General features: G+C 38.7%; 1 protein-coding gene across 6 annotated transcripts in view; it reads right to left on the bottom strand.

Moving 5' to 3' along the window:
- The window catches only part of TOPBP1 (DNA topoisomerase II binding protein 1), a 67,083-nt gene that overhangs the window by 31,693 nt on the left and 11,714 nt on the right, over positions 1-23,676 (bottom strand). For 2 of the 6 annotated variants that reach the window (XM_053929663.1, XM_053929662.2), the window contains 10 exons: positions 20,705-20,795; positions 14,583-14,717; positions 12,762-12,905; positions 11,931-12,112; positions 10,561-10,757; positions 7,646-7,825; positions 6,760-6,929; positions 4,738-4,901; positions 4,343-4,590; positions 290-633 (listed from right to left, as the gene is read on the bottom strand). In XM_053929663.1, the coding sequence (XP_053785638.1) occupies positions 290-633; positions 4,343-4,590; positions 4,738-4,901; positions 6,760-6,929; positions 7,646-7,825; positions 10,561-10,757; positions 11,931-12,112; positions 12,762-12,905; positions 14,583-14,717; positions 20,705-20,788 (1,848 nt within the window). In that variant the 5' untranslated portion in view covers positions 20,789-20,795. Of the gene's footprint in view, positions 1-289; positions 634-4,342; positions 4,591-4,737; positions 4,902-6,759; positions 6,930-7,645; positions 7,826-10,560; positions 10,758-11,930; positions 12,113-12,761; positions 12,906-14,582; positions 14,718-20,704; positions 20,796-21,362; positions 21,385-21,407; positions 21,624-23,676 lie in introns of those variants that run through there. The other 4 variants (XM_053929665.2, XM_053929664.2, XM_053929660.2 and 1 more) reach the window with 4 other exon arrangements.

Here is a 23,676-nt window from a genome sequence, read left to right as displayed (position 1 = left end):
TTTGGTTGCGAGAAAACAGGGAAAATTGAAAACACACAAGATGACCTGACATAACTTCCTATCGAGAAATGTTGCTGGTTCAGCCCCTGGGAAACAAACATCTCTCCTCTACCAGGATTAGGACCCAGAAGCTTGAACATTTTCATATTTTAAAATTTCCTTTGCTAAAAGCAAAATCCAGACACTGCCCATACCCAAGCAGCAATTTAAACTAAATTGAACTGCCTAAGAAATAAAAATTAACACTCTTGGCATTCAGATATCTTTAACTACTACAGTATTGTCTTACCAGCCATGTATTTGTAACAACTTCCCCCACCGTTGCTTCTACGTCAGACCCCAGTAGAGGAACCACTGTATAATCAGCAACAGTTCTGCTCTGAAGGGATACGATTTTTCCAGCATTTTCTCTTATGACAGTTGCAATGCTAGATTCATTTTCATTACTAAAACCCAAAACAAGGAAGCTCTTTTGGCTAAATAAACCTTCTTCTGTAATTGTAGAAGCATCAGGGAGGCAATGGCTGACAGAAGATCGGTTTTCTTCTTGCAGAGAAACATGAGTAGAATCATTGAAGGGCTGAACGTAAGTAGTGCCATTACAGGCCCCAAGCTCAGACTTTGCAGCTTCAACTGGAAGAGAAAAAGAATTGTTTTCTAACTAATAATTTATCTTAAAGTTTTATTTAAAGGTAACACAGAGCCTGAGAATTGTGATCACACTTAAAAACTAAGGCTTTCATAAACACACAGTGCGTAAAGGATACAAACCCACCCCATCTTCTGGGCTACCAAGAGTGTTACCAGTATCACCACGTGTTACGAGGAAGGACAACAGCAATGGTGTTACTGTTTTGAGTGCGCCTCACATACTAGAAACTAGTTGAAAATTATGACGCTCTGATATTTCATGGGTGTGTCTTAGTTCCAAAACTGGTTTAGATAATTCACAATAGAGAAAAATCATTACGGAAAAAACAGAAGTAACAGGCCTAAACAGTCAAGCCCTTTACATGGAAATAACTGTACACATGTAGTAAGAATACTATGGTTACTGCTCTTTTAAAAATTCCTAAAATGTTTTGTATTGAAATTGGAGCTACTTAGCTTCTATATAGGTTTCTTAAGAGAAATGATCAAGGACCCAAGCAAATGGAATTAACTTCATTTTAAGATAAAGCTGGCTGACAGAAGGGCAGTAAAAGGAAAAAAAAAAAGCTATCTAAACAAGTGTCGATAACGACACAGTCCCTAGTACGCAATAAATACTGTCAATTCAAGGCTAAAAGTTTAAGAAGTAAAGACAGTGTTTTTTTGAAAACTCTAGTGGCATCCTGTTGGAAGGTAACACTTATGGTAGGGGCCAGCAAACTACAGCCTAAGGGCTAAAAGGGCCCACAGCCTGTGGGGGAGAGGGTTTTTACATTTTAAGAAAAGATTGTAAAGTCAGAACAAAACAAAACTGAATAGGTGACAGAGACAGAATGTGACTGGTAAAGCCTGAAATATTTACTATCTGGCCTTTTACAAAAAAAAGGTTGGCCAACCCCTACCTTATGGGGTTCCAACAAGCCTGGAAGCTATTCAAGGATTCTCCACTTACTCATTTACACAGCCACTGTGTCCAAGTGCTTTACATGCACGTAATTAATGCCCATTATGCTATTACGTTGATATTATTAGTACACTTATACCCTTTCTTCAAGAGAAATCTCAGGTTTTAAGATATAATGTAACCTAAGGTCACAGTTATAAAATGGCAGAAATGACATAAACCAACGTCTGCCCAACTCCAGGGTCCATAACATTGTTATAATGCCATCTCCTTATGTCTATTCTCTTCTCCAACAGATATGAATATTTTCACTTTTAGACTAATTACTGCCATACATATATAAATAATTTATAAATAAGGGGTGTGTGTGTGTGTGTGTGTGTGTGTATGACTTATTCCTACTTAATGAAAGTAATGAAATTGCTCTTATTGACACTCTGAAGAAGTATATTTTTGTCAGGAGATTCTCTGAGCCTCGGCTTCATCCTATAATGAATAAAGGATAATATTATATTTATAATTTATAGAGATACATGAGGATGAGGAAGCCCTGATGGAAATAAAGATGACATGCTACTGTAAAACATTCTGCAAAGTAGATTTAAAATAGCTATTCTTAATACAAAATGTAAAACCAAAAATTTTTTTTGCAATTATAATTGTCTCACAATCACAGCTAGGGGGAAAAAAATTTGATGTCTATACGTTGCAGGTGAGGTGGGAAGAAGAATCCCAGAGGAATTTTAGACTGCTTCTATAAGACAAACTAGAAATACCAAGTTCTTATAAACTGGAAGTAAAACCCTGAAGTTATCAGGAAACTCAGAATACACTAGCATGTTCTACAGCAGTTCTTTCCATTTATTTTAGTAGAACCCCTTTTTCAAACAGACTTCATCCAGAAGCACATGGACACTGCTTGATAAACCTATTATTAAAAACTTTCTCAAATCACAAGTAGCTTTAAGAAACTGTAAAATGCTTGATTATATTCTTTATAAGGCACTTGGGGATTCACCGAGATTTACTGTCACCAAATCCTTGCAAAGTCGGTAGATCACTCACTGCCTTAGAAAGGAAGACCTGAGAAACGAATCGCTTTTCTCCACCAAGTGCCCTTGCTGAAGGACAGAGCACAAAATTGCTCCCAGCCAACCTGTGGCTTCTTTCTACCAGAACACCCTGGGAGGTTAGGGTGGTCTGCTATGACGCACTACTAAAGCATAAGCAGCTGGTCTGACAAAAATCAATTTTGCAGTGCATCATGAAAGTGAATAGTGTGAATAAAAAAATTAGGATGCATATTAAAGTTCCAAAGGTAACCACTGAAAGTATATATAGTATACATAACTTCCAAACCAGTAGAGGGAAAGAGAGAAAGTTTAGAGTGGGATCTGAGGCAGGAAGGGGCAAGCTCAATCCATCCAAAAGGCAAGAGTTAAAAAAACAAGGAAGCATAGAAAAATGGGACAAAGTACAAAATAAGATGGTAGAAAAATAATCAAAATGTATCACAAATAACAATAAATGTAAATCAATCAAATTTACAGTAAAAACAAAAGGTCAGGCATACTAAATGCTGATCCACACGAGGCAGGGATAGCTGCGTTAGTGTCAGACAAAACTGATTTTAAGGTAAAAAATTATTAGAAAAATAAGGATCACCATGCAATAAAACTTCAAGTTACATAGGAACTAAACTGGAAATTCTGACACATGCTAAAATATGAATGAATCTTGAAGACATTAAGTGAAGTAAATTCAGCCAGCCACAAAAGGACAAATATTGTTTTTCTAATTGTTTTTTAAAGATTTTATTTATTTTTAGAGAGGGGAAGGAAGAGAGAAAGAGAGGAAGAGAAACAGCAATGTGTGGTTGCCTCTTACACTCCCCACACTGGGGGACCTGGCCTGCAACCCAGGCATGTGTGATCCCTCGGTTTGCAGGCCAACACTCAATCCACTGAGCCACGCCAGCCAGGGCAAAAGGACAAATACTGTGTGACCCCATTTATATGAGCTATCTAGAACAGTCAAATTCACAGAAAAACAGAATGGTGGTTGCTAGGGAGTGGGTAGAGGGACAAATGGGAAGGTACTCTTCAATGGGTATAGAGCTTCAATTTGGGAAGATAAAGTTCTGGACTGGATGGTAATGCCGATGGCACACCAATGTGAATATAATTAACCACTGAATGGTACACATAAAATGGTTAAAATACTAAATTTTATGTTATATATACTTTACTGCAATTAAAAAAAAATTCAATACCCAAAATATTCTATGGTAATATTTTGGATTTCATCCAATTTGTGTGAAACCAAAGGCTTAACACCTGTCCCTCCTTAAATTTTAAGGGTCTAGGTTACTGCCAAGATAGCTTCAGGGTAAACATTAGCTTCAGTAACCACTTGATGCTCTTGATTCATTAGGTAAAGTATAGGTGTCTAACCACTACACTGTACACCTGAAACTAACACAAAATAATACTGAATATTGTAAACTGTAATTGAAAAATAAAATTTAAAAAATTCACATTATTACAAAGTTACACTAAGTGATGCCAGATTTAAAACAGATCAAAGTAGAACCCTTGAAGAGAGAAGAGGGAGTCAGAGGGTTCAGAACCCCTTAGCTTTGGCTGCGTAGAAGAAGTTACAAACATAAAACTTAAAGAAAAAGGTTAGTTTAACTTAAACTTTTAAAAACCTGACAAAAATCACATATGTGTAAATACTACTAAAGCAGTTCTTAATGACTATAGATACCAATCAACTACGTCTTACCTACTGTTGGGTTATTATTTACATACTGAGAGAGCAGGTCTTCATCAGCTTGCTCATGCTTCTCAGTAGAAACACTCTCTTTCTTGGAGAAGCTGCTATTCCTTTTTAAAAGGGATGTTTTACTTTCAGGTTGATCTGAGACTGGAATTTCCACTGGCTTGTAACTAGCGTGAATATATGGCTCTTCAGGAAGCATATAACCTTTGCTAAAACACTCTAGCAACCATTTTGCTCCCACCACATGAGGCCTATGAAAATAATACATAGTTATATATTAGTTTAAGTTATAAAGACCATCATCCCACTTGCCATGCAGTTTCCAAAATTATATGAACATGCAATTTTAAGAAAAGTTATCAGAGTAGAAACTGGTTTGAATTAAAAACTGACAAAACCTGTGGGCTGATTTATCCCAAAACTGCTTCAATTCATCATCATAATCTCCCACAATAACATGAGTTACATCTTCATTGAGCTGGTTAAAACGAACTCCACCACCGTTGTTAACAAGCCTCCTCAGTTTATCTAGTTTTCTGCCACTAAAACCGCAAAGATATATCTGCAAAGAAAGAGTATTTACTTTAGATCAATGCATGTAAGATGTTTTATTTCTCTCAGAACACATTTATTAAACATGTTAAAACCTACTGTGTGTAAATAAGACAACTCTTGTGTACGTTTTAAGACATACTTATAGAAAAAAATGAAAGAAAAAAAAACCCCACAAGAAAAAATATATTGAGGGGTGTATTCTGAAACCCAGATTTTTTTTTTTAACAACTCTGAAATTTTGATTTTTACCACTTCTTCATAATCCCATAGCATTTTTGTCTCTCAATAATTACTCTGATGCTTTAAATAAAAACCTTAAGTAAATTATCACCTGAATATTAGTGCATAGCAATTTATAAAACACAGGCAGCTTCTTAAAGATCTTACTATTTGTGGCCCTGGCCATGTAGCTCAATGGGTCAGAGCATGTCCTGATATACCAAGGTTGCAGGTTCAATCCCTGGTCAGGGCACATATGAGAATCAACCAATGAGTGCCTTAGTGGAAAACAAATTGATGTTTCTCCTCATTCCTATCTCTCTCTAAAAATCAATCAATAAATTAAAAAAAAAATGTTAAAGATCTTACAGCTTGTAAATTTTTAAAGTAATTATAGAAACGAGTTAAATGTCTAAATTCCAAAACCCTAGGTTTACATTTTGGTTCAGTTGCCAATGATTAACGACATGACCATGGCAACTTACTTAGGCCCTTGAAACCAATTCCTTACCTATAAGTCAAGATATCTTTTTCACAGAGTTAAATAAACAAGAAAATTTAAGTCAAGAGGTGAGCACTGCTTTGTGGATAATACACGAAAATTTATTTTTAACTATATATGCATGTATCTAAGCTAATCAATACAAAAATCTTTTTCGTGTGTTTTATGTTTTTAAAAAACTTCTTAACAACAAATCTGTTCCTAACTGTATTTATATTCCAAACTAAATAGCCTTCGTTACTAGAATATATTTGAACAAAAATTAGAAATATATACTTCCTATAAGAGTAATTAAGTCATATCCAGAATTAGTATATTCTAAGATAAAAGAATCTACAGGTCACTTTCTGTTCCGCCAGTAAGTTGATAAGTTTTAAAAGTTAAGGAAGGAGAGATAATTTGCCCAATTTCCTTTCTTAATAATAGAACAGGGTTAAATCTTTGCTATTCTTTGAGAATTAATGCATAGCCTATTCATTCTATAAGCAGGAATATGTTAAGTAAGTATTCAGCTCTCGGAGACCTAAAACATATGGTGTTTCCATCAAGGCACTTACAAGATAGTTATTCATGCACTAAAACATTAAACAGCCCAAGAGACACTAAACAAAGCAGTGGGTCTAATGATTAGAAATACAGGCCTTGGAGTAGATGGCTGGTTACTCAAGGTCTGGGATTCTGGACAAGAATTTTAATCCTCTATGTCTTAGCCTCTGGATAATATCCATTTTAGAGTTATTTATGGGAATTAAATGACATACACAATATATTAATAATATATATGAAATGATTAGCACAGTGTCTAGCATATTGTAAGCACTTAAAAATCCCTTAAGTGGTTCAAAAACTAAGTGACCTCAAAACACAGCAAATGGAAAGTTTAATGTAGTTGGAAGGTTCAGAAGAGCTGAAAACTGATAATGGATCTTGAAGGACGACAGATGAAGGTACATCCCAGGCAGAGGGACCCTGACAGTTAAAGGATGGACATAGCATCTGTCCATAATAAATGCATCTGCTTAGCTAGCGTTGAGGGTTTACGCAGATAAGGAGCAAGCCCAACTCTGAAGGGTTTTCAAAGTCAGACTAGGAAGTACCGATGTACATTGTCACTTACTGCAATTACTACATAATGAAGACATACCCGACAACCATCTAACAAATCCTCAGGTGACTGAAATGCACTGACATCCAGATTTTCTAGATTTTCAAGTGTAGGATCCACTTTGTTATTAAGAATGGAATTATACATCGATTCATTTATGCAGCTTGCAGTGATGTTGGAAATATGGCTGACATCTGAGAGAGTACGACCTGCACATTGAATAAAGATGCAACCAATTTATGAAGATAAAGTAACTGCGATTATACATGTTCCTCTAGATTGAGTTTTCTTATACACACAGGGCTATGAACAACTTCCAAAGTAAAGATTCAAGTGGTTTTACTGAAATCTCGGTGGCAAAGCATGAAAAGGAAAACTAAAACTAAGGTTCATATTTTATTTAAATAAAAATATATTTAACATATTTACTTTAACAGTGGCTTGCTTTTAGTAAAAATCTGAAGTTGCTGGCTTTAAAGTCCAAGCAGCTTACATTTGAGAAAAAAGTTTATAAACATTTGCTAAATTGCCAACACATCACCTACAAATAGGAACAGTTTTAAATTTTATACAAAAATAGATGATCTATAACAACTGCAGCAAACTAATAAAGGAAATGCACTAATAATATTTGGACATCAAACTTTTAAAATTATGTTTTCATTTTAAGTCTTTATCTGTTAGTATTCTCAATTTCTTTAATCATCTTTTGCATTACATCAAGATATGAAAGAAAGTATGCATTCAATATTAAAAACACATCAGGGGTTCTGGACTAATTTTTCATTCAGTTTGGTTAATATACAATTATGCCTAGAAGCAGAGCAATAAAAGACAGAATTCTCTACTGTATTCACTGATCCTATTAACAAATCAATTCTTACACAGAAAGCTGATAGTTTGTTTTAATCCCAATGAGACTTACTATCACCTGTGTTAATCTGGCCAGTAGGAGTTGAAGTATCAGGCAGAGTCTTTGTTTCCGGTCTAGGCTCTATCTTGTATATGGATTCATCCTGACAAAAACCTTTGTCAATACTGTCAAAAAACCACTGCGTGGTCACACAATGTACATTCCATCGCTTGGCACATTCATATTTCTGACCTATCATGTTCATTAAGAAAGAGACAGAGAAATGCAAACCATTAAATTCTGCCTTGGCAGAGATATTCAAATTTATGATAGGTTATTAAAAAAAACACAAGAGACAAAATTAAAGTTACCAGTAATTACTCTTACTTTTAAATAAATACATGTGCTATGTGAGGAGGTATATCTTATAAAATTACAGAGACAGAGGCAACTGTGGGGTAACTGAAGTAACATTAGACTTGGTTTGAGTATAGCCTCCATCACTTAATTTATTTAAACAAGTTTATCTGTAACATAGGGATAACTCACAGAATTATGTCATTTTAATAACACTCCAGGGGTGCCAGAAGGAGAAGAGGAAGAGCAAGAAATGGAAAACTTATTTGAAAAAATAATGAAGGAAAACTTCCCCATTCTGGCAAAGAGACTTCCAGAAAGTCCAGGAAGCTCAGAAAGTCCCAAAGAAATCAGACCCTAGAACACACCAAGGCACATTAGAATTAAATTACCCAACATTAAAGATAAGGAGAGAACTTTAAAAGCAGCAAGAAGAAAGGAGAGAGTTACCTACAAAGGAGTGCTCATAAGACTATCAGCTGATTTCTCAAAAGAAACCTTGCAAGCGAGAGGGGGCTGGAAAGAAGTATTCAAAATCATGAGAGGCAAGGACCTACATCCAAGATTACTCTATCCAGCAAAGCTATCATTTAGAATGGAAGAGCAGATAAAGTGCTTCCCAGATAAGGTCAAGTTCAAGGAGTTCATCATCACCAAGCCCATATTATATGAAATGTTACAGGGACTTATCTAAGAAATAGAGGATCAAAAACTATGAACAGTAAAATGACAACAAACTCCCAACTATCAACAACTGAATCTAAAAAACAAAAACTAAGCAAACAACTAGAACAGCTACAGATCCACAGGAATGGAGATCATATGGAGAGTTATCAGTGGGGAGGGGGCATGGGAGAACGGGGGAAACGGTACAGGGAATACGAAGCATGATTGGCAGGTACAAAATAGACAGGGGTGGTTAAGAATAGTATAGGAAATGGAGGAGCCAAAGAACTTGCATGTACGACCCATGGACATGAACTAAGGGCAGGGAATGCTGGTGGAAGCAGGAGTGAGTACAGGGCAGAGTGGGATAAAGAGGAGAAAAAAAATGGGACAACTGTAATAGCATAATCAATAAAATAAACTTAAAAAAACAGACTACATAAAACTGAAAATTTCAAATGTTTGCAACATAAAACTACCAGCTTTAAGTAGACTGCTCCTAAGCCATCAGGTTCTAACTGAAGTCCAGAATAGATATGTAGATGGATAAATTATATCAAAAATTGATAACTTTTTATTGTCCTAAAAATATTTTAACACAATGTATTTTGAAACAGTATCATAGAGAAAATTGAGGTCAGTGTCTAATAAACAATAACATGAAATGCTTATTTTTTCAATCTTGAGAGTAAATGAACTACCCTCAGAATTAGAAAATATCAATAGTACTTATCAACTCTTCTTACAATCCTAGTATCATAATTGGCCATACCCCAAATTCTGACTTAAGTACAATTACCAATTAATTTTAACAATATTCTTCTAATTTTTTTCTTATCTAGGTAGCTGAGTAAAACACTGTGTAGCTATGAGATAATAAAAACATTAACAAAATTATTTCTCATCAACTTGTATACATTTCAAGGGTATTGGTAAAAAATATTCTCCAGAATAGATATAAAGATTATAGACCACTACCCTGGGTGGTGTGGCTCAGTGGACTGAGTGCCAGCCTGCGAATGGAAAGGTGGAAGGTTCGATTCCCAGCAAGGATATGTGCCTGGGTAGTGGGCCAGGTCCCCAGTTGGGGGCATGTGAGGGACAACTAGTCTATGTTTCTCTCCTCTCTTTCTCCCTTCCTTCTCCTTTCTCTAAAAATGAAAAAAATAAAATCTTTAAAAAAAAAGATTACTGAACACCAAAATTAATAGCAAGTTTTAAGGAATTCTTCTCATTGGTAATACATTTTTCTTAATGGCCTCATTTTCTGTGAAGTGTATGTTCAAATTAAAACTTATAGTTCATTCAGTAAAGCTGATTCATTCAATTAAAAACTGAGCCAAGCCTTTAACATGCCATTAGAAAGAAATGTAATTTAGCTACAACTATTAGTTTTCTTATTACCCATCCAAATTTCTTGTCTCGTTAAGTATTTGGTAACTGAATAACAGACTTAAAAAAAATCAGCCCTGGCTAGTGTGGCTCAATGGATTGAGCGCCGGCCTGCAAAACCAAAGGGTCTCTAGTTCAATTCCTAGTCAGGGCACATGCCTGGGTTGCAGGCCAGGTCCCCAGTGGGGGGGTGCACAAGAAGCAACCACACATTGATGGTTCTCTTCCTTTCTCTCTCCCTTCCCCTCTGTCTAAAAATAAATAAATAAAATCTTTTTTAAAAGAATCAAAAGATCAGATAATAAATTTAGATAAAACACCACTGGAAATTTTTGTTTTATATTTATTGAATGACCTGGGTAATAAACACTAGGATAGTCATGTATAATTTTTCTACAGATTGTGACTCAAACTATCCTCATAAGATTTAAAAAAACAAAAAACAAAAAATAAAAGACATCACACTAGGTTTATAACACGTCAGAAGCAAAAGCTATTCTGTAAAAAAAATCTTAAAATGTTAAAAAGTAGAGAAAATTTTGCATTTGTCCATTTAGGAAACACAGTTTTACCTTTTGGTTCTTGCACAATGAGGTGTGTACATTCATTCATTTTCAACTGTCCCATGTATTGACCTCCATGCTTAACTGTGAGCTGCTGAACTCTCTTTCTTTCCGGACCATCTAAGCCAGTCACACAGATTATGCAACCGAGAAAAATAGGACATTTGAAGTCTTCCATGTTTATATCAGTATATCTAGTTATTTTACTGGGGAAAACAAATGATAAAAAGGAAAAAATGAACATATTATATGTATCAGATAGTTTAAAATTTACCAGAAGAATAAGAACAGTATCACTAATGCCTTCCTCATTTTTTAAGATTTTAGTTACTTTTAAGCAAAAAGAACTCACAGGTACACTCAGAATTACACTAATTGCTCATCTAGATCGGTACCATGTCTCTAATAAAAAGTAACGCTTCAGACAGTGTCTCAAAACTGTTTTAGGGGAAAACATTTCATTAACTCTAAGTCCACATGGCCAAAGAGGTGTATTTTCCAAAATTTTAATTTTGGTTGCCTAGCAGAAAAATGGAATTTGTATCCTTTTATTATACTATATAAGTAATAAGCAATGATTGGGGGCAGGAACCAACAAAAATATCACAGCCAATCTGTGCCATGGAGGCAGGTGTGCCGATGAAGCAGGCTGGGAACGAGGGCGCCCACGTGGAGACATGAGCAGGATGTGCTGGATGGTGCTGACAGAAGACTGTAAAAATTCCTAGTTAATTCCAACAGGGGCACTTGGACGCAGGGTTGGTATTTTAATTTCAGGAAAACTCAATTCTGTCCATTGAAACAGGCTCTAAGCTCCACAAGGGCAGAGACGCTATCCTGTTTTGCTCACTATATATACCTACTGCCTAGCTCAGGCCAAGTACATAAAATGGGCTTAATTAATTCTTATTGACTGATCACATCCCAGCTAATGGCTTACATGTTTACTTTCAACCCTATACACACCCACTGTGGGAGGGAACACAACAGCCACAATGGTTAATTTGCTCTCCATCTTAACACATGGGCACAGCATTGAAGGATAAAGCAACAGAAGACTTACAGCCGCCACAGTGATTTTCCCAACTATTTTACGAACACTTACTGCTGAAAACAATTTTATTTTCAAAGCATTTTTTACCTTGTAGCTAACGCTGAACCCACAGCCCATTCCACCTATCATCTACCCTGATAATAACAGCTTCTAGATGCTGCTCTTGTGTTTTTATTGGAGGAAAGAATAATGACCTGAATGAGTCCCTGAATGACAAATCCAAAGAGGGTACCATAAAACTTACCCTATTAAAACCCACAATAAGCCAGAATGACGGAATTTATCACTTTTTCAAATCTAGAAAATATCTAAATGTTTTTCTTACTTCTCTTGTGACTTGTCCCAAAGTGTTTTTACCCAAGAAGGAAGCAAAATAGGTTTCTTTAGATTTGCGGCAACTAAATATTTTTTGCTACCAACTTCTCCAGCAATAAGGTGCGTAACTGACATATTAAGGTCTCTGTATACGTGTCCACCCATCATTTGTACGTATTTATGAACTTCTTCCTGTATTCCCAAGAGAAAATATATTATTAAGACTGAAGCAAAAATCCTCTCTTCTATTTTTTTCTACACTATCCCACAAATATCTTGTTATTGTTAAGTGTGAATGCATAAATGTTTCTCACCATCATAAAGTTAAATAACCAAATTACTTTTTGGAAGTAAGATTAAATATAAATTATAAATAAATTCTAAAATAATTACTTTTATACATTATTTTCCTGTTTATCTCTTTCAACTCTGTGAGGTTATTAAACTATGTTGCTTCTCTAATAAATGACATTTTAATTTACCATACATATTTTAAAATATGTAAATTATATATAACCTATTATATTACACATCTCTCAGAATCTTTTTTAAAGATTAACTATCTACAGTGAAAAAATGTGATTCAAAAGCAAACTCACTGACTATATAAAAGTGAGTTTCCTTTTAAAATTAAAAAAAAACTTTGATTAGCCAGTTTTCAATAAAACAGATTCCTCTGTATCCAATTCATTAAAAAATAAAAGATATACACTGTTGTATATTGACTTCATTATAAGTCATGAACACCAAGTGTAAGGTCTTTCAAAGTACGGTCTATATAGGAGGAATTAAGTATGGAAATAGATACATTAATCGTATTCCTCAGCACCTCAGCACTTACCCTTTTGTCTTTTTCCAGACTTGTACAAGATACACTTATATCACACATAACCATGTTATAAACTGGATGTTCAGCTCTTGGGACACACTGCTGGTGGTGCATACAAAACACGACTACTTGAGGACCAACAATTCTACAGCCAAGCTATAAAAAAGGGAAAAGCCAAGTAGAGAAAATAACTCCAGTTTTATAAAATTACATTTTGTAATATTTACCAATTTTTTATAGATGCTGTTGACCACTGCAGAAAAATAACCAAACTGCTATAAAAAAATTAAAACCATTATATAATTTCTTAGACATACTACTAACTAACTACATGCACCCACATAAAAACAAATCCAACAATGCAGGCTATTAAAAGAAATATGATCTAAGAGTCACATTCACTCAAAATTGCCATTGAAATTTTAATCTCTGAAACAAACACAATCTAAATGATGGGGGATATGAGTAACAATAGTCTTATGACACAGGTGGCAAACACAAGGCCCTCCACCTTGTTTTATCCAGCCCAGCACCTTGTTTCTATCCGGTGGCAGTGCTGAGCTCCTTGCCCCTAGTTAAGGAGTAGTTACATTTATATAGTCCTAAAATTACACTGGGCCCTTTGAAGGCAACCACCAGGCTGATGTAGCTGCCAGTGAAAATGAGTTTGACACCCCTGTCTTATGCTATAATAATTAGGAAATATCCATAAGTACTTTTCAAATAAAGCACCCAGCCAATGAAGCAGTTTAAAAGTATAAGCCTAAATAACACCCCTCTAAAATACCTCTGTGTCACCAAAAAACTCCATATAATCCTTGGCAGTTTCTACATTTGTGTTTTAAATATTCTGTCTGCAATTCAAAGTTTTCCCATGGAAGATGCACAAAGACTTCTCTTAAGATACTGCAGGTTACTAAAAATATGACCTTTTATTTTCATTGGTAATTGACACCAGCACATTCCAGCCAAGCTGAAAAGCCTACAGTTGGGAAAGTCACCATGGTGTGACCGACTTAAAAATCTGCATTGTACATGATTATTTTCTTCTTGGTCAGACAGAAAAAAATGAGTTTTTGATACTACTGATTCTGAAAAGCAGTGTTATTTCCAAAAGGAGGGCAAGACCAACAATGCTTTCGGCAGAAGCGGGCACAGACCTTCCATAAATTGTACAGATACTGCATCTACCTACTCTTCTATGTTTTCTTCTCCTTCAAACAAGAATCATCACTTCTTTGTAGTCTGGATGGAATTACAGCCTGTTTACTTTTATTTCAATGCTTCTCTCTTGTCCAGACACCAAAAAAGTAATGAGTCAGTAGACTCTAGAATCAACAGAAAGAAATAAGATGGCTCACTGGTATATTAGCAATACTCATCACCAAAATGCTTCCTTTTAGCACACAATTTTTCAGAGACTGTGTGAGGTACAGGTACTAAAGTTCTACCTGCACGAGCGTGTAGGAAAGACAGCAAGTACCCAAGCATTACTTTGAGGTCTTTTCCTACTCTTTATTATTTCTCCCTGAATTATTTTGCAATCACACTGAGTTTAAGTACCATGGAACTCCACTAAAATGCTTCATTACTATAGGGTTCACGCATACTAAGCAAAGTTAAATCCCCAGAAATACAAAAACGACATATAACAAAAGTTTATTTATAACATAATTAGCCTTTAAAAATATTCTGGTCTCCCCAAACCAAAGGATTCCTCTGTATTCATAACTTGCATAACACTTCATGATCAGTAAAGAATTTACATCCACTGATGTAAAAAAACAAACCAAAAAACACACAAATAAAGGAACACACGAGAAGTCAGCAAACCTTTTTGAGGTGATCAAAGACAACACCCCTAAAAGGGTCACAGATATAAAGTGATCTATCATTCTCCTTTATCTTCAATGCCTCTTCTTCTGTAATAATCTGAAGATATTCTTCTGATTGGAACTCTTTTATTGACTGAAAGAAAAAAAATAAAGTAAGATTGCACCTGATGGTCAAGATGGAGGCCTAAGTAAACACAGCTTACCTCCTCGCACAACCACAGAAAAAAAAATTACAACTAAACTACAAAACAACTATTACCCAGAATCACCAGAAAACTGAGCTGTATGGAAGTCCGACCACCAAGAAATTAAATTAGTCATATTCATTCAGACAGGTAAGAGGAGTGGAGACGTGGAACAGGCAGTTCCACTCCACGTGGGGTGGGTAAAAATCAGGAGGGATATCTCGGGAGCGAGGGATTCCAGCCCCATGCCAGACCACTTAGCCCATGGTTTCAGTGCCAGGAAGATAAGTCCCCATAACTTCTGGCTGTAAAAACCATCGGAGGTTGGGGTGGTGGAAGAAACTGCAGGATTCTCAGGCATCTCCTCTTAAAGGGTCCTCAACAGACTTAGGACTTATGCAGACTCACTCCCTCTGGGCTCCAGCACCAAGGCTGCAGCTCGAAGGTCACCAGAGGCATATGGGGAGAAAATGAAGGGTCTGGCATCAGGTTCTATCCTCCCCAGGGACTTGCCCTCCTGGACAAAACAGAGGCCAGGCAGTGGCCACTGTCCCTTTTCTGAGCCCTTCCCCACACAGAGTCAAAGAGCAAAGGCTCTATCTGAGAATATCTGAGACGCCATCACCCTGGTTCACTGGGTTGCCCTGTCAAGGAAATTACCCAAGGCTCCGCCCCATCCAATTTCACAGGTGCACTTTTCTACAATAGGCCACACTCCTAAGATAGGGAGTCAATGCAGCTCTACCTAATCCATAGAATCAAACACAGGAAGGCTGCTATAATGAGGAGACAAAGAAATATGGCCCAATTGGAAAGAACAGAACAAAACTCCTGAAAAAGAACCTAACAAAACAGATATAAGCAAACTATCAGATGCAGAGTTCAAAACACTGGTTAATAGGGTGCTCAAGGAACTCACTGGGTACTTCAACAGCATAAAGAGACCCAGGCAGTAATAAAGTTTACACTAAGTGAAGTAAAGAAAAAATTACAGGGAACCAACAATGAAGTGGATAAAGCCAAGAATCAAATTAATGATTTTGAACATAAGGAAGAAAAAAAACATTCAATCAGAACAGCAAGAAGAATAAAAGAATCCCAAAAATCAATGACAGGCTAAGGACCTCTGGACAACTTCAAATGTACCAACATCCGAATCACAGGGGTGCCGAAGGAGAAGAGCAAGAGCAAGATATTGATAATTTATTTGAAAAAATAATGAAACTCCCCTAATTTGGTGAATGAAATAGATATATAAGTCCAGGAAGCACAGACAGTCCCAAACAAGATGGATGCAAAGAGGACCACACCAAGACACATCATAATTAAAATGCCAAAGGTTAAAGATAAAGAGAAAATCTTAAAAGCAGAAATAGAAAAGCAGTTTGTTACATACAGGGGAGTTCCCCTAAGACTGTCAGCTGATTTCCCAAAAGAAACTTTACAGGCTAGAAGGGATTGGCAAGATGTGATGAAAAGCAAGGACCTACAACCTAGATTACTGTCTATCCAGCAAAGCTATCATTTAGAATGGAAGGGCAGATAAAGTGCTTCCCAGACAAGGTAAAGCTAAAGGAGTTCATCATCACCAAACCATTATTATATGAAATGATAAAAATAACTTATTTAAGAAAAAGAATATCAGAGGTTCTGGCCGAGATGGAGACGTAGATAGAAACACTTCACTTCCTTGCACAACCAAAAGAAGGATAACAACCAATCTAAAAACAATAAACAACCAGAAGTGCCAGAAAATCAAACTGCATGGAACTCTGCAGTTTGATAAACAAGGAGTAAAACATTCACCCAAACCAGTAGGAGGGGCAGAGATGGGAGAAGGGAGGCTAAGGGGAAAGGACATACAGCAAGGCGGCAGACCACACAGGTGAGGTGGGGCTGGCTGAGAGGACTGCGCCTGCGCAGGCAAGGCAGGGTTTGCTGAATGGGAAACTAAAGACTCAAAGCTAGCTGTAAACTACTGCAGGGTTTTATTGCCACAGCGGGAGAAACCCCCAGTCTCACAAAAGAGAGTTCATTGGGAAGTGGGGCTAGAGCAGAGCAAGCAGCGTTGTTCCCTCTCTGACCCCTCCCCCACAGATAGCACCACAACACAGCAAAGAGGGTTGCCCCACCCTGGCAAATACCTAAGGCCCCGCCCCCTTACAACATAACAGGTGTGCCAAGACAAAAAAATATGGCCCAAATGAAAGAACAGATCAAAACTCCAGAAAAAGTAATAAGCAACAAGGAGATAGCCAACCTATCTGATGCAAAGTTCAAAACACTGGTAATCAGGATGCTCACAGAACTGATTGAGCTCGGTCGCAAAATGAAGGAGTAAATCAAGGCTACCCAAAGTGAAATAAAGCAAATTATACAGGGAACCAACAGCGAAGGGAAGGAAACCTGGACTCATATCAACGATTTTTAACAAAAGGAAGAAATAAATATCCATCCAGAGCGGAATGAAGAAACAAGAATTCGAGAAAATTAGGAGACACTTAGGAACCTCTGGGACAACTTTAAACATTCCAACATCCGAATCACAGGGGTGCTAGAAGGAGAAGAGGAAGAGCAAGAAGTTGAAAACTTATTCGAACAAATAATGGAGAACTTCCCCAATCTGTTGAAGGAAAGAGACTTCAGGAAGTCCAGGAAGCCCAGAGAGTCCCAAAGAAATTGGACCTAAGGAAGAACACACCAAGGCACATCCATCATTAAGTTACTCAAGATTGAAGATAAGGAGAGAATCTTAAAAGCAGCAAGAAGAAAGGAGTTACCTACAAAGGAGTGCCCATAAGACTATCAGCTGATTCCTCAAAAGAAAACTTGCAGGCAAGGAGGGGCTGGAAACAAGTATTTGAAGTCATGAAAGACAAGGACCTACATCTAAGATGACTCTATCCAGCAAAGCTATCATTTAGAATGGAAGGGCAGATAAAGTGCTTCCCAGATAAGGTCAAGTTCAAGGAGTTCATCATCACCAAGCCCATATTATACGAAACGTTTAAGGGACTTATCTAAGAAATAGAAGATCAAAAACTATGAACAGTAAAATGACAACAAACTCCCAACTATCAACAATTGAACCTAAAAAACAAAAACTAAGTAAACAACTAGAACAGGAACAGAACCAGAGTAATGGAGTTCACATGGAGGGTTTTCAGTGGGGAGGGAGAGGGGAAGATTGGGGGGGAAGGTACAGGGAAGAAGAAGCATAACTGGTAGGCATAAAATAGTGAGAGGTTAAGAATGGTGTAGGAAACAGAGAATTCAAAGAACTTCTATGTACAACCCATGGACATGAACTAAGGTGGGGGGAATGCTGGAGGGATGGGGGTACAGGGAGGAGGGGGGATAAAGGGGAGAAAAAATGGGACAACTGTAATAGCATAATAAATAAAATATACTTAAAAAACATCAAAACTGTGAATGTTAAAATGGCAATAATTTCAAAACTATCAACAATTGAACCTATAAAATAAACTAAGCAAACCAGCAAAAGAGAAAGAGAATCACAGATAGAGAGATCACATGGAAGGCTACCAGTTGTGAGGGGAAAGGGGAAGAATGGGGCAAAAGGTGCAGGGATTGAGAAGTAGAAATTGGCAGGCACAGAACAGGCAGGGGGATGTTAAGAACAGAATAGGAATTGGAGTAGCCAAAGAACTTATATGTATTACCCATGGACATGAACTAAGGTGGGTGCTGGAGGGAACAGGTAGTACTGGGTGGAGGGAAGCATGGGGGAAAATCTGGGACAACTGTGATAGCATAAGCAACAAAAGACATTAAAAAATAAAAAGACTGCACCTGAAATTAGTCACCTGTATTTAAATCCTATGAACTCTATCTTCAAAATTCAGCCCTTTCCTTGTTGGAAGCTACCATCATCTCTCACTTAGACCTCTGTGGAAATCTCTAAAGTGCTTCCTTCTCCTTCCCATACCCTAAATCTATTCTCCACTAGAACAGCTATGTAATCTTTTTAACAATATAAATCAGGTCATGTAACACTCTGCTCAAAAACTCCAATATGCCCAGGCTGGTGTGGCTCAGTGGATTGAGCACCAGCCTGAGAGCCAGGGGGTCGCTGGTTTGATTCCCAGTCAGGGCACATGCCTGGGTTGCAGGCCAGGCCCCCAGTTGGGGGCGTGGGGGAGGCAACTGATCAATGTATCTCTTGCATAGATGTTTCTCTCCCTCTTTCTCCCTCCCTTCCCCCCTGTCTAAAAATAAATAAATAAAATCTTAAAAAGAAAAACAAAACCCAACTCCAAGGGCTTCTCAGCACACTCAGAATAAAACCCACATTTCTTATGATGGCTAACAAGACCAGAGAGTCTGGCCCTTGCCTGTCTCCCCATCCTTATCGTCTACCTTTCACCCATCTTGCTTTTTCTCTAGCCACTTCCGCTTTCCTGCTATGACTGGAACAAGCGAAGCATGACCTCATTTACAGGCTTTGCTCTTATTTCTACTCCCTGGAACACTCTTCTCCCAGGTCTTCGCCAGACTCAATCCCTCACTTCAGTCAGACCTGATCACCTCCTCTGAGATACCTTTCCTGATCATGCTTTTTAACATAAAAACAGCCTTTTCCTCCAAACTATGTTATGTAGAAAAATAACACTGATAGCATTTCATGATCTTGTTTGCCATTATATTCTGGCACCCAGGTAAGCATTCAAATATTTTCTGGACAAAATTTGAAGTCCTTATGTTAGAGTGATCCTTTTAAAACAATTAAGTCAGATCACGTCACTGTTCTGATTAAAACCCTCCAGTGGCTCTCCATCTCACTGAAAGAACCAGCCACAAAGTCCTTGCACGGCCCTACAAGACCTCTTTACCCTACTCTGTGAAGCATCCCTTAATATTCTTTCTCTACCTCTTGCTCACTACACTACAGCCACACAAACGTTAGAGAGACACTAAGCACTTCCCCCAGGGCCTGATTGTTCCCTCTGCCCAAAACCCTCATCACAATCATGTGCACAGGGCTAACTATCTCATCTCCTTCAAGTATACTCAAATTTCTTCTCCATAAAGGATACCCCGATCACACTCTATTTAAAATTACAACCTTTGGGTCTCCTCCACCCCCACCAAACGTCTTCCAGACCCCTTAACCTGTTTTGCTCTTTTCTCTTCCCATTGCACTCAGCCCACTGTAACATGCTCAATAGTTTACTGATTTGTCATGTCTGATAACTGTTTATTTCCTCCTGCTAGAACAGAATGTAAACTCTGAGAAAATAGGGTTCTTTGCCTGCTCTGATCACTGATGCATCCTAAGTACTAGAACAGTGTTTACAGGTGTGGACACCAATAATTATTAGCTGATTGAGTGAACTTTAAGGAAAACTCTTCTACAACAGGGGTCCTTAAACTTTAATGTACACAGGATCACACTGAGGATCTTGCTAAAGTGCAGATTCCAATTGGTTAAGTCTGAGCTGAGACCCGAGTCTGACATTTATAACAAACGCTCGAGCCATGCTGATGTTGCTGGGGTCTGTGACAGGAAGGCCCCACACTACCCCCAGATTCTCCCATATTATCCTGGATATAATGAAACATACTGTAACATTAACCAATTAACCAAAAAATTATTTGTAGGTACTGACTCAAAATTTTTCAACACACAAAAGTATACTCTGATTAGTAGACAAAAGAAAGCTAAAACTTAATTTTCAAGAACAGGTCTGCCACTTTTATAAGATACATGTTGAAGAGATTTAAAGCCCCCCAGAATATATGATATGCTTAATTTAAAATATGTAACAATGATGAATCTGTTAATGGAGACTACAGTAAAACTATGCATTATGAAAAATAACTATTACTAAGATATAAAAGCCCAATAAATTAAAAACCCTAAGGAAAAAAATAAATCTAAGCATCAAACAAGATATTTTTCAACTGTTCTTACCTCAAGAGCTTTAAGAAAACATTCGGAATTGCCTGAAGACTTTAAAAACTTCACAAAAAGTGGTTGTTTGTCATTTCCGGACATCTTTGAACTGCCAAAATAAAGGAGCCATTAACAAAAACAAAAACACATTACCCATGACGTTGTTAAATGCTTAAAGCACCTATTTTTAAAAAATGCGTAAGGGAAGACATTTTGGCCTTGTCCGTGAATGCATCCACTTCGTTTGTAAGAAACGCTAGAATATGGGCAAAGTCAAGAAAAAATATGACAACACCAGTCCTTGCAAGTCAGACAACGTAATCAATGTCCCTAAGCCGAATACATGCCACGGCGCTCTAAGTCCCCGAAGCCAATGAAAAAGCAATTGCATTCAGTTAAGGGCACAAGGAATGAATTTGTCTCTGCGGGTAACCCAGAGCCTCGAGGTCTGTTCATCCCTCAGTACACGGACTTCCAATACAAACGTGCAAGCTAGGTAGCAAGGTTGTGCCCCCTAAAGGCCGGACGCTCTCGCTCCCCAGCGCCCGGGGAAAGGCCCGGCGCCCGGCCCAGTCGCAGCAGCAGTCGCACCTCCTGGGGGTCAGAGTCCCACCCGCCGGTTACTAGGGCAGGAAACCAGGGCCGCGAAGGCCAGAGGAGGCGGCGCGACCCCCACCTGGCGCGGGGAAGGAGCCGGGTCTTCTCTCCGCGCCTCACTCACCTCGGTGGAGCCACGGGCCCTGGGGGCGGCGAGTGGGGGCGCGCGCGGCCCGCAGGAGAGCGGCTGGGGTCGGGCGCCAGCCCGGCACACACCAGCCGCACCCCGCGGCGCGCCCACCCCGACACAGAAGCAGGACCCGGAAATTGCCGAAGCCCCGAACTGACTTTCGCGCCAACCGCGCGGACGCGCTCACCTCTTCCGGCGGAAGTGACATCATATTGCAGCCGCGGAAACAAGCCGGAGTTGTCAAAAGTAGTGGTGGGCAGCCAGAATGGCCCATTACTGAGCCGGTTTTGGGGTTGGGGGAAGACGTGGGGCGGATGCCTTGGGATTTAGGCGTCTGAAAAGCGGCCCCGGGATCCGCAGGGAGGTGACCTAGCACCCACAGCTCAGGGGGTGAGGCCGCAGGCCAGGAGTGCCTTAGAGAAGGTCCGAAAACACCGGCACATAAAGCATAACCCCAGGGGAAAAGAGCGCTTTCTCAATAAATACTTCATACCTGCCATAGGCCAGGCAGTGCACGAGAAACCGTATATTATATAAGACAAGTCTCTCAGGCAAATAGTGGTATTTTCAATTTAACAGATGTAAAATCTGAGGCTTAGTTAAATGATGCGTCCAAGGTCATACAGTTAAGTGGTAGAGTTAAGATGTTAGCCAAGTCTTTTTGACTTGTGGACAAAAAAGGGGTTCTATGGAAAGTATCCTTACAGGATGATCTGATCATAAATTCCCAACTGGGCAGGTCATGGTGGGTAGTCATGCCCCGGGCATGTAGATTTTGTAAAAGGCTTATCTTTACCTGAAGGAAGCCCTGTCCATTGTTTCTGCTGTGTGGGTTAACATGCCTTTGGAATGCCCCCTTTCAGACCCCTCCTTCCAATAGTGCCTACCCTTTCACACCCCTCCTTATAAATTGTGAATCTTAACTATCCTGCAATCTGATTGGGGCCTTGCTTTCTTCCACCTTCATGCAATCTTCCTTACATCCCCTCCTTAATCTCAAATGCATAAAAGCAACTGCAAACTGTTAGTCTCTGGCCCAGGAAACATCTCAGTCTAGTGCGGTCTTGCTTCCAGGTGTATCCTCTTTGGCTCAAATAAGTTTTTATCAAAAAAGTCTCTATAGGTTTGGACGTTCTTATGTCGACAGACTCCATGGACAAGGTTCTTTTCCCTCCAATATAACAAGAGTATAATCACTGCCTACCAGGACCAAGAGGGCTGAAAGGAAGAAATTGTCGGGATGATAGGAATTACACAGCTAGTGCAAAGAGAGCTTTGCCAAGATCGTCAACGGCCCTCCCCCACTCTGGCCCTACAGTGAGCATATCATTATCCTTCTCTGCAACTCCCTGAGAGTAGGGGAGGTCTGGGGTGGAAACTAAAGTTCAAATGGCAAAGGTCATGGGGAGAGGAGCTAAAACAGGACTGCAGAATCTTGGATTGTTCAGAACGAATGACACACTGCTTAGATAGTCTTTCTTATTTTACGCTTGAAATTGTAAAGCTCATGATTTTGGATTGAGTGATGTGAGAGTTTAATGCCACGTACCTTGATTTTTATTTTTCTTTTTAGCACCTAAAGATGGTAATAAGCAGCTTAGGTCTAAGTCTGTGAATATACTCAAGCAAGGTGAGTCAGAATCAGTAACACTAGGGCTCAAAGGTAAAACACACACACACACACACACACACACACACACACACCCCTGTTGTTGTTGTTGGGGACAGAGTGAGAAAAGCCTTAAAAAAAGAGAGAGAGAGAGAAAATGCCACTGTTAATTGTTAAAGAGCAAGTCAGTCATGAAACTGTGCTAATAATGACTATCTATAGGGTCCTTTACAGTTGACAGGATTCCTGCTTGTACGATTCCTGTTTGCATTCTCAGCAATCCTCTAGTAACTAGAGGATTGTAATTTCAACTCCTTAACAGTTAAGGAGTAGTTACATTTATACAGTCCTAAACTTATTTTGGCCCTTTGAAGGTAACTATGAGGCTGATGTGGCCCCCGGTGAAAATGAGTCTGACACCCCTGCTCTAGTATGTGGGCGTCATTGTACCATGTTGTATAGATGGGGAAAGTGAGGCTGAAGAACTGGTGACCCGACTGGGGCCTTAGAAGCGGCTGCACCTGGATTTGAGAAGAGGCGGCTGACTGGAAACCCCATGCCCTTCCTGACCAACCCCACTGCTTCGTGTCACAAGCTGCCTGCCCATCTCTGCGTGAAGGTCAGCACCAGGACAGGAGCCCATTCTTGACATTT

This window comes from Desmodus rotundus, chromosome 8 (assembly GCF_022682495.2).
Source record: "Desmodus rotundus isolate HL8 chromosome 8, HLdesRot8A.1, whole genome shotgun sequence".
Classification (NCBI taxonomy): domain Eukaryota; kingdom Metazoa; phylum Chordata; class Mammalia; order Chiroptera; family Phyllostomidae; genus Desmodus; species Desmodus rotundus.
This window is presented reverse-complemented; position numbering and strand designations above follow the sequence as displayed.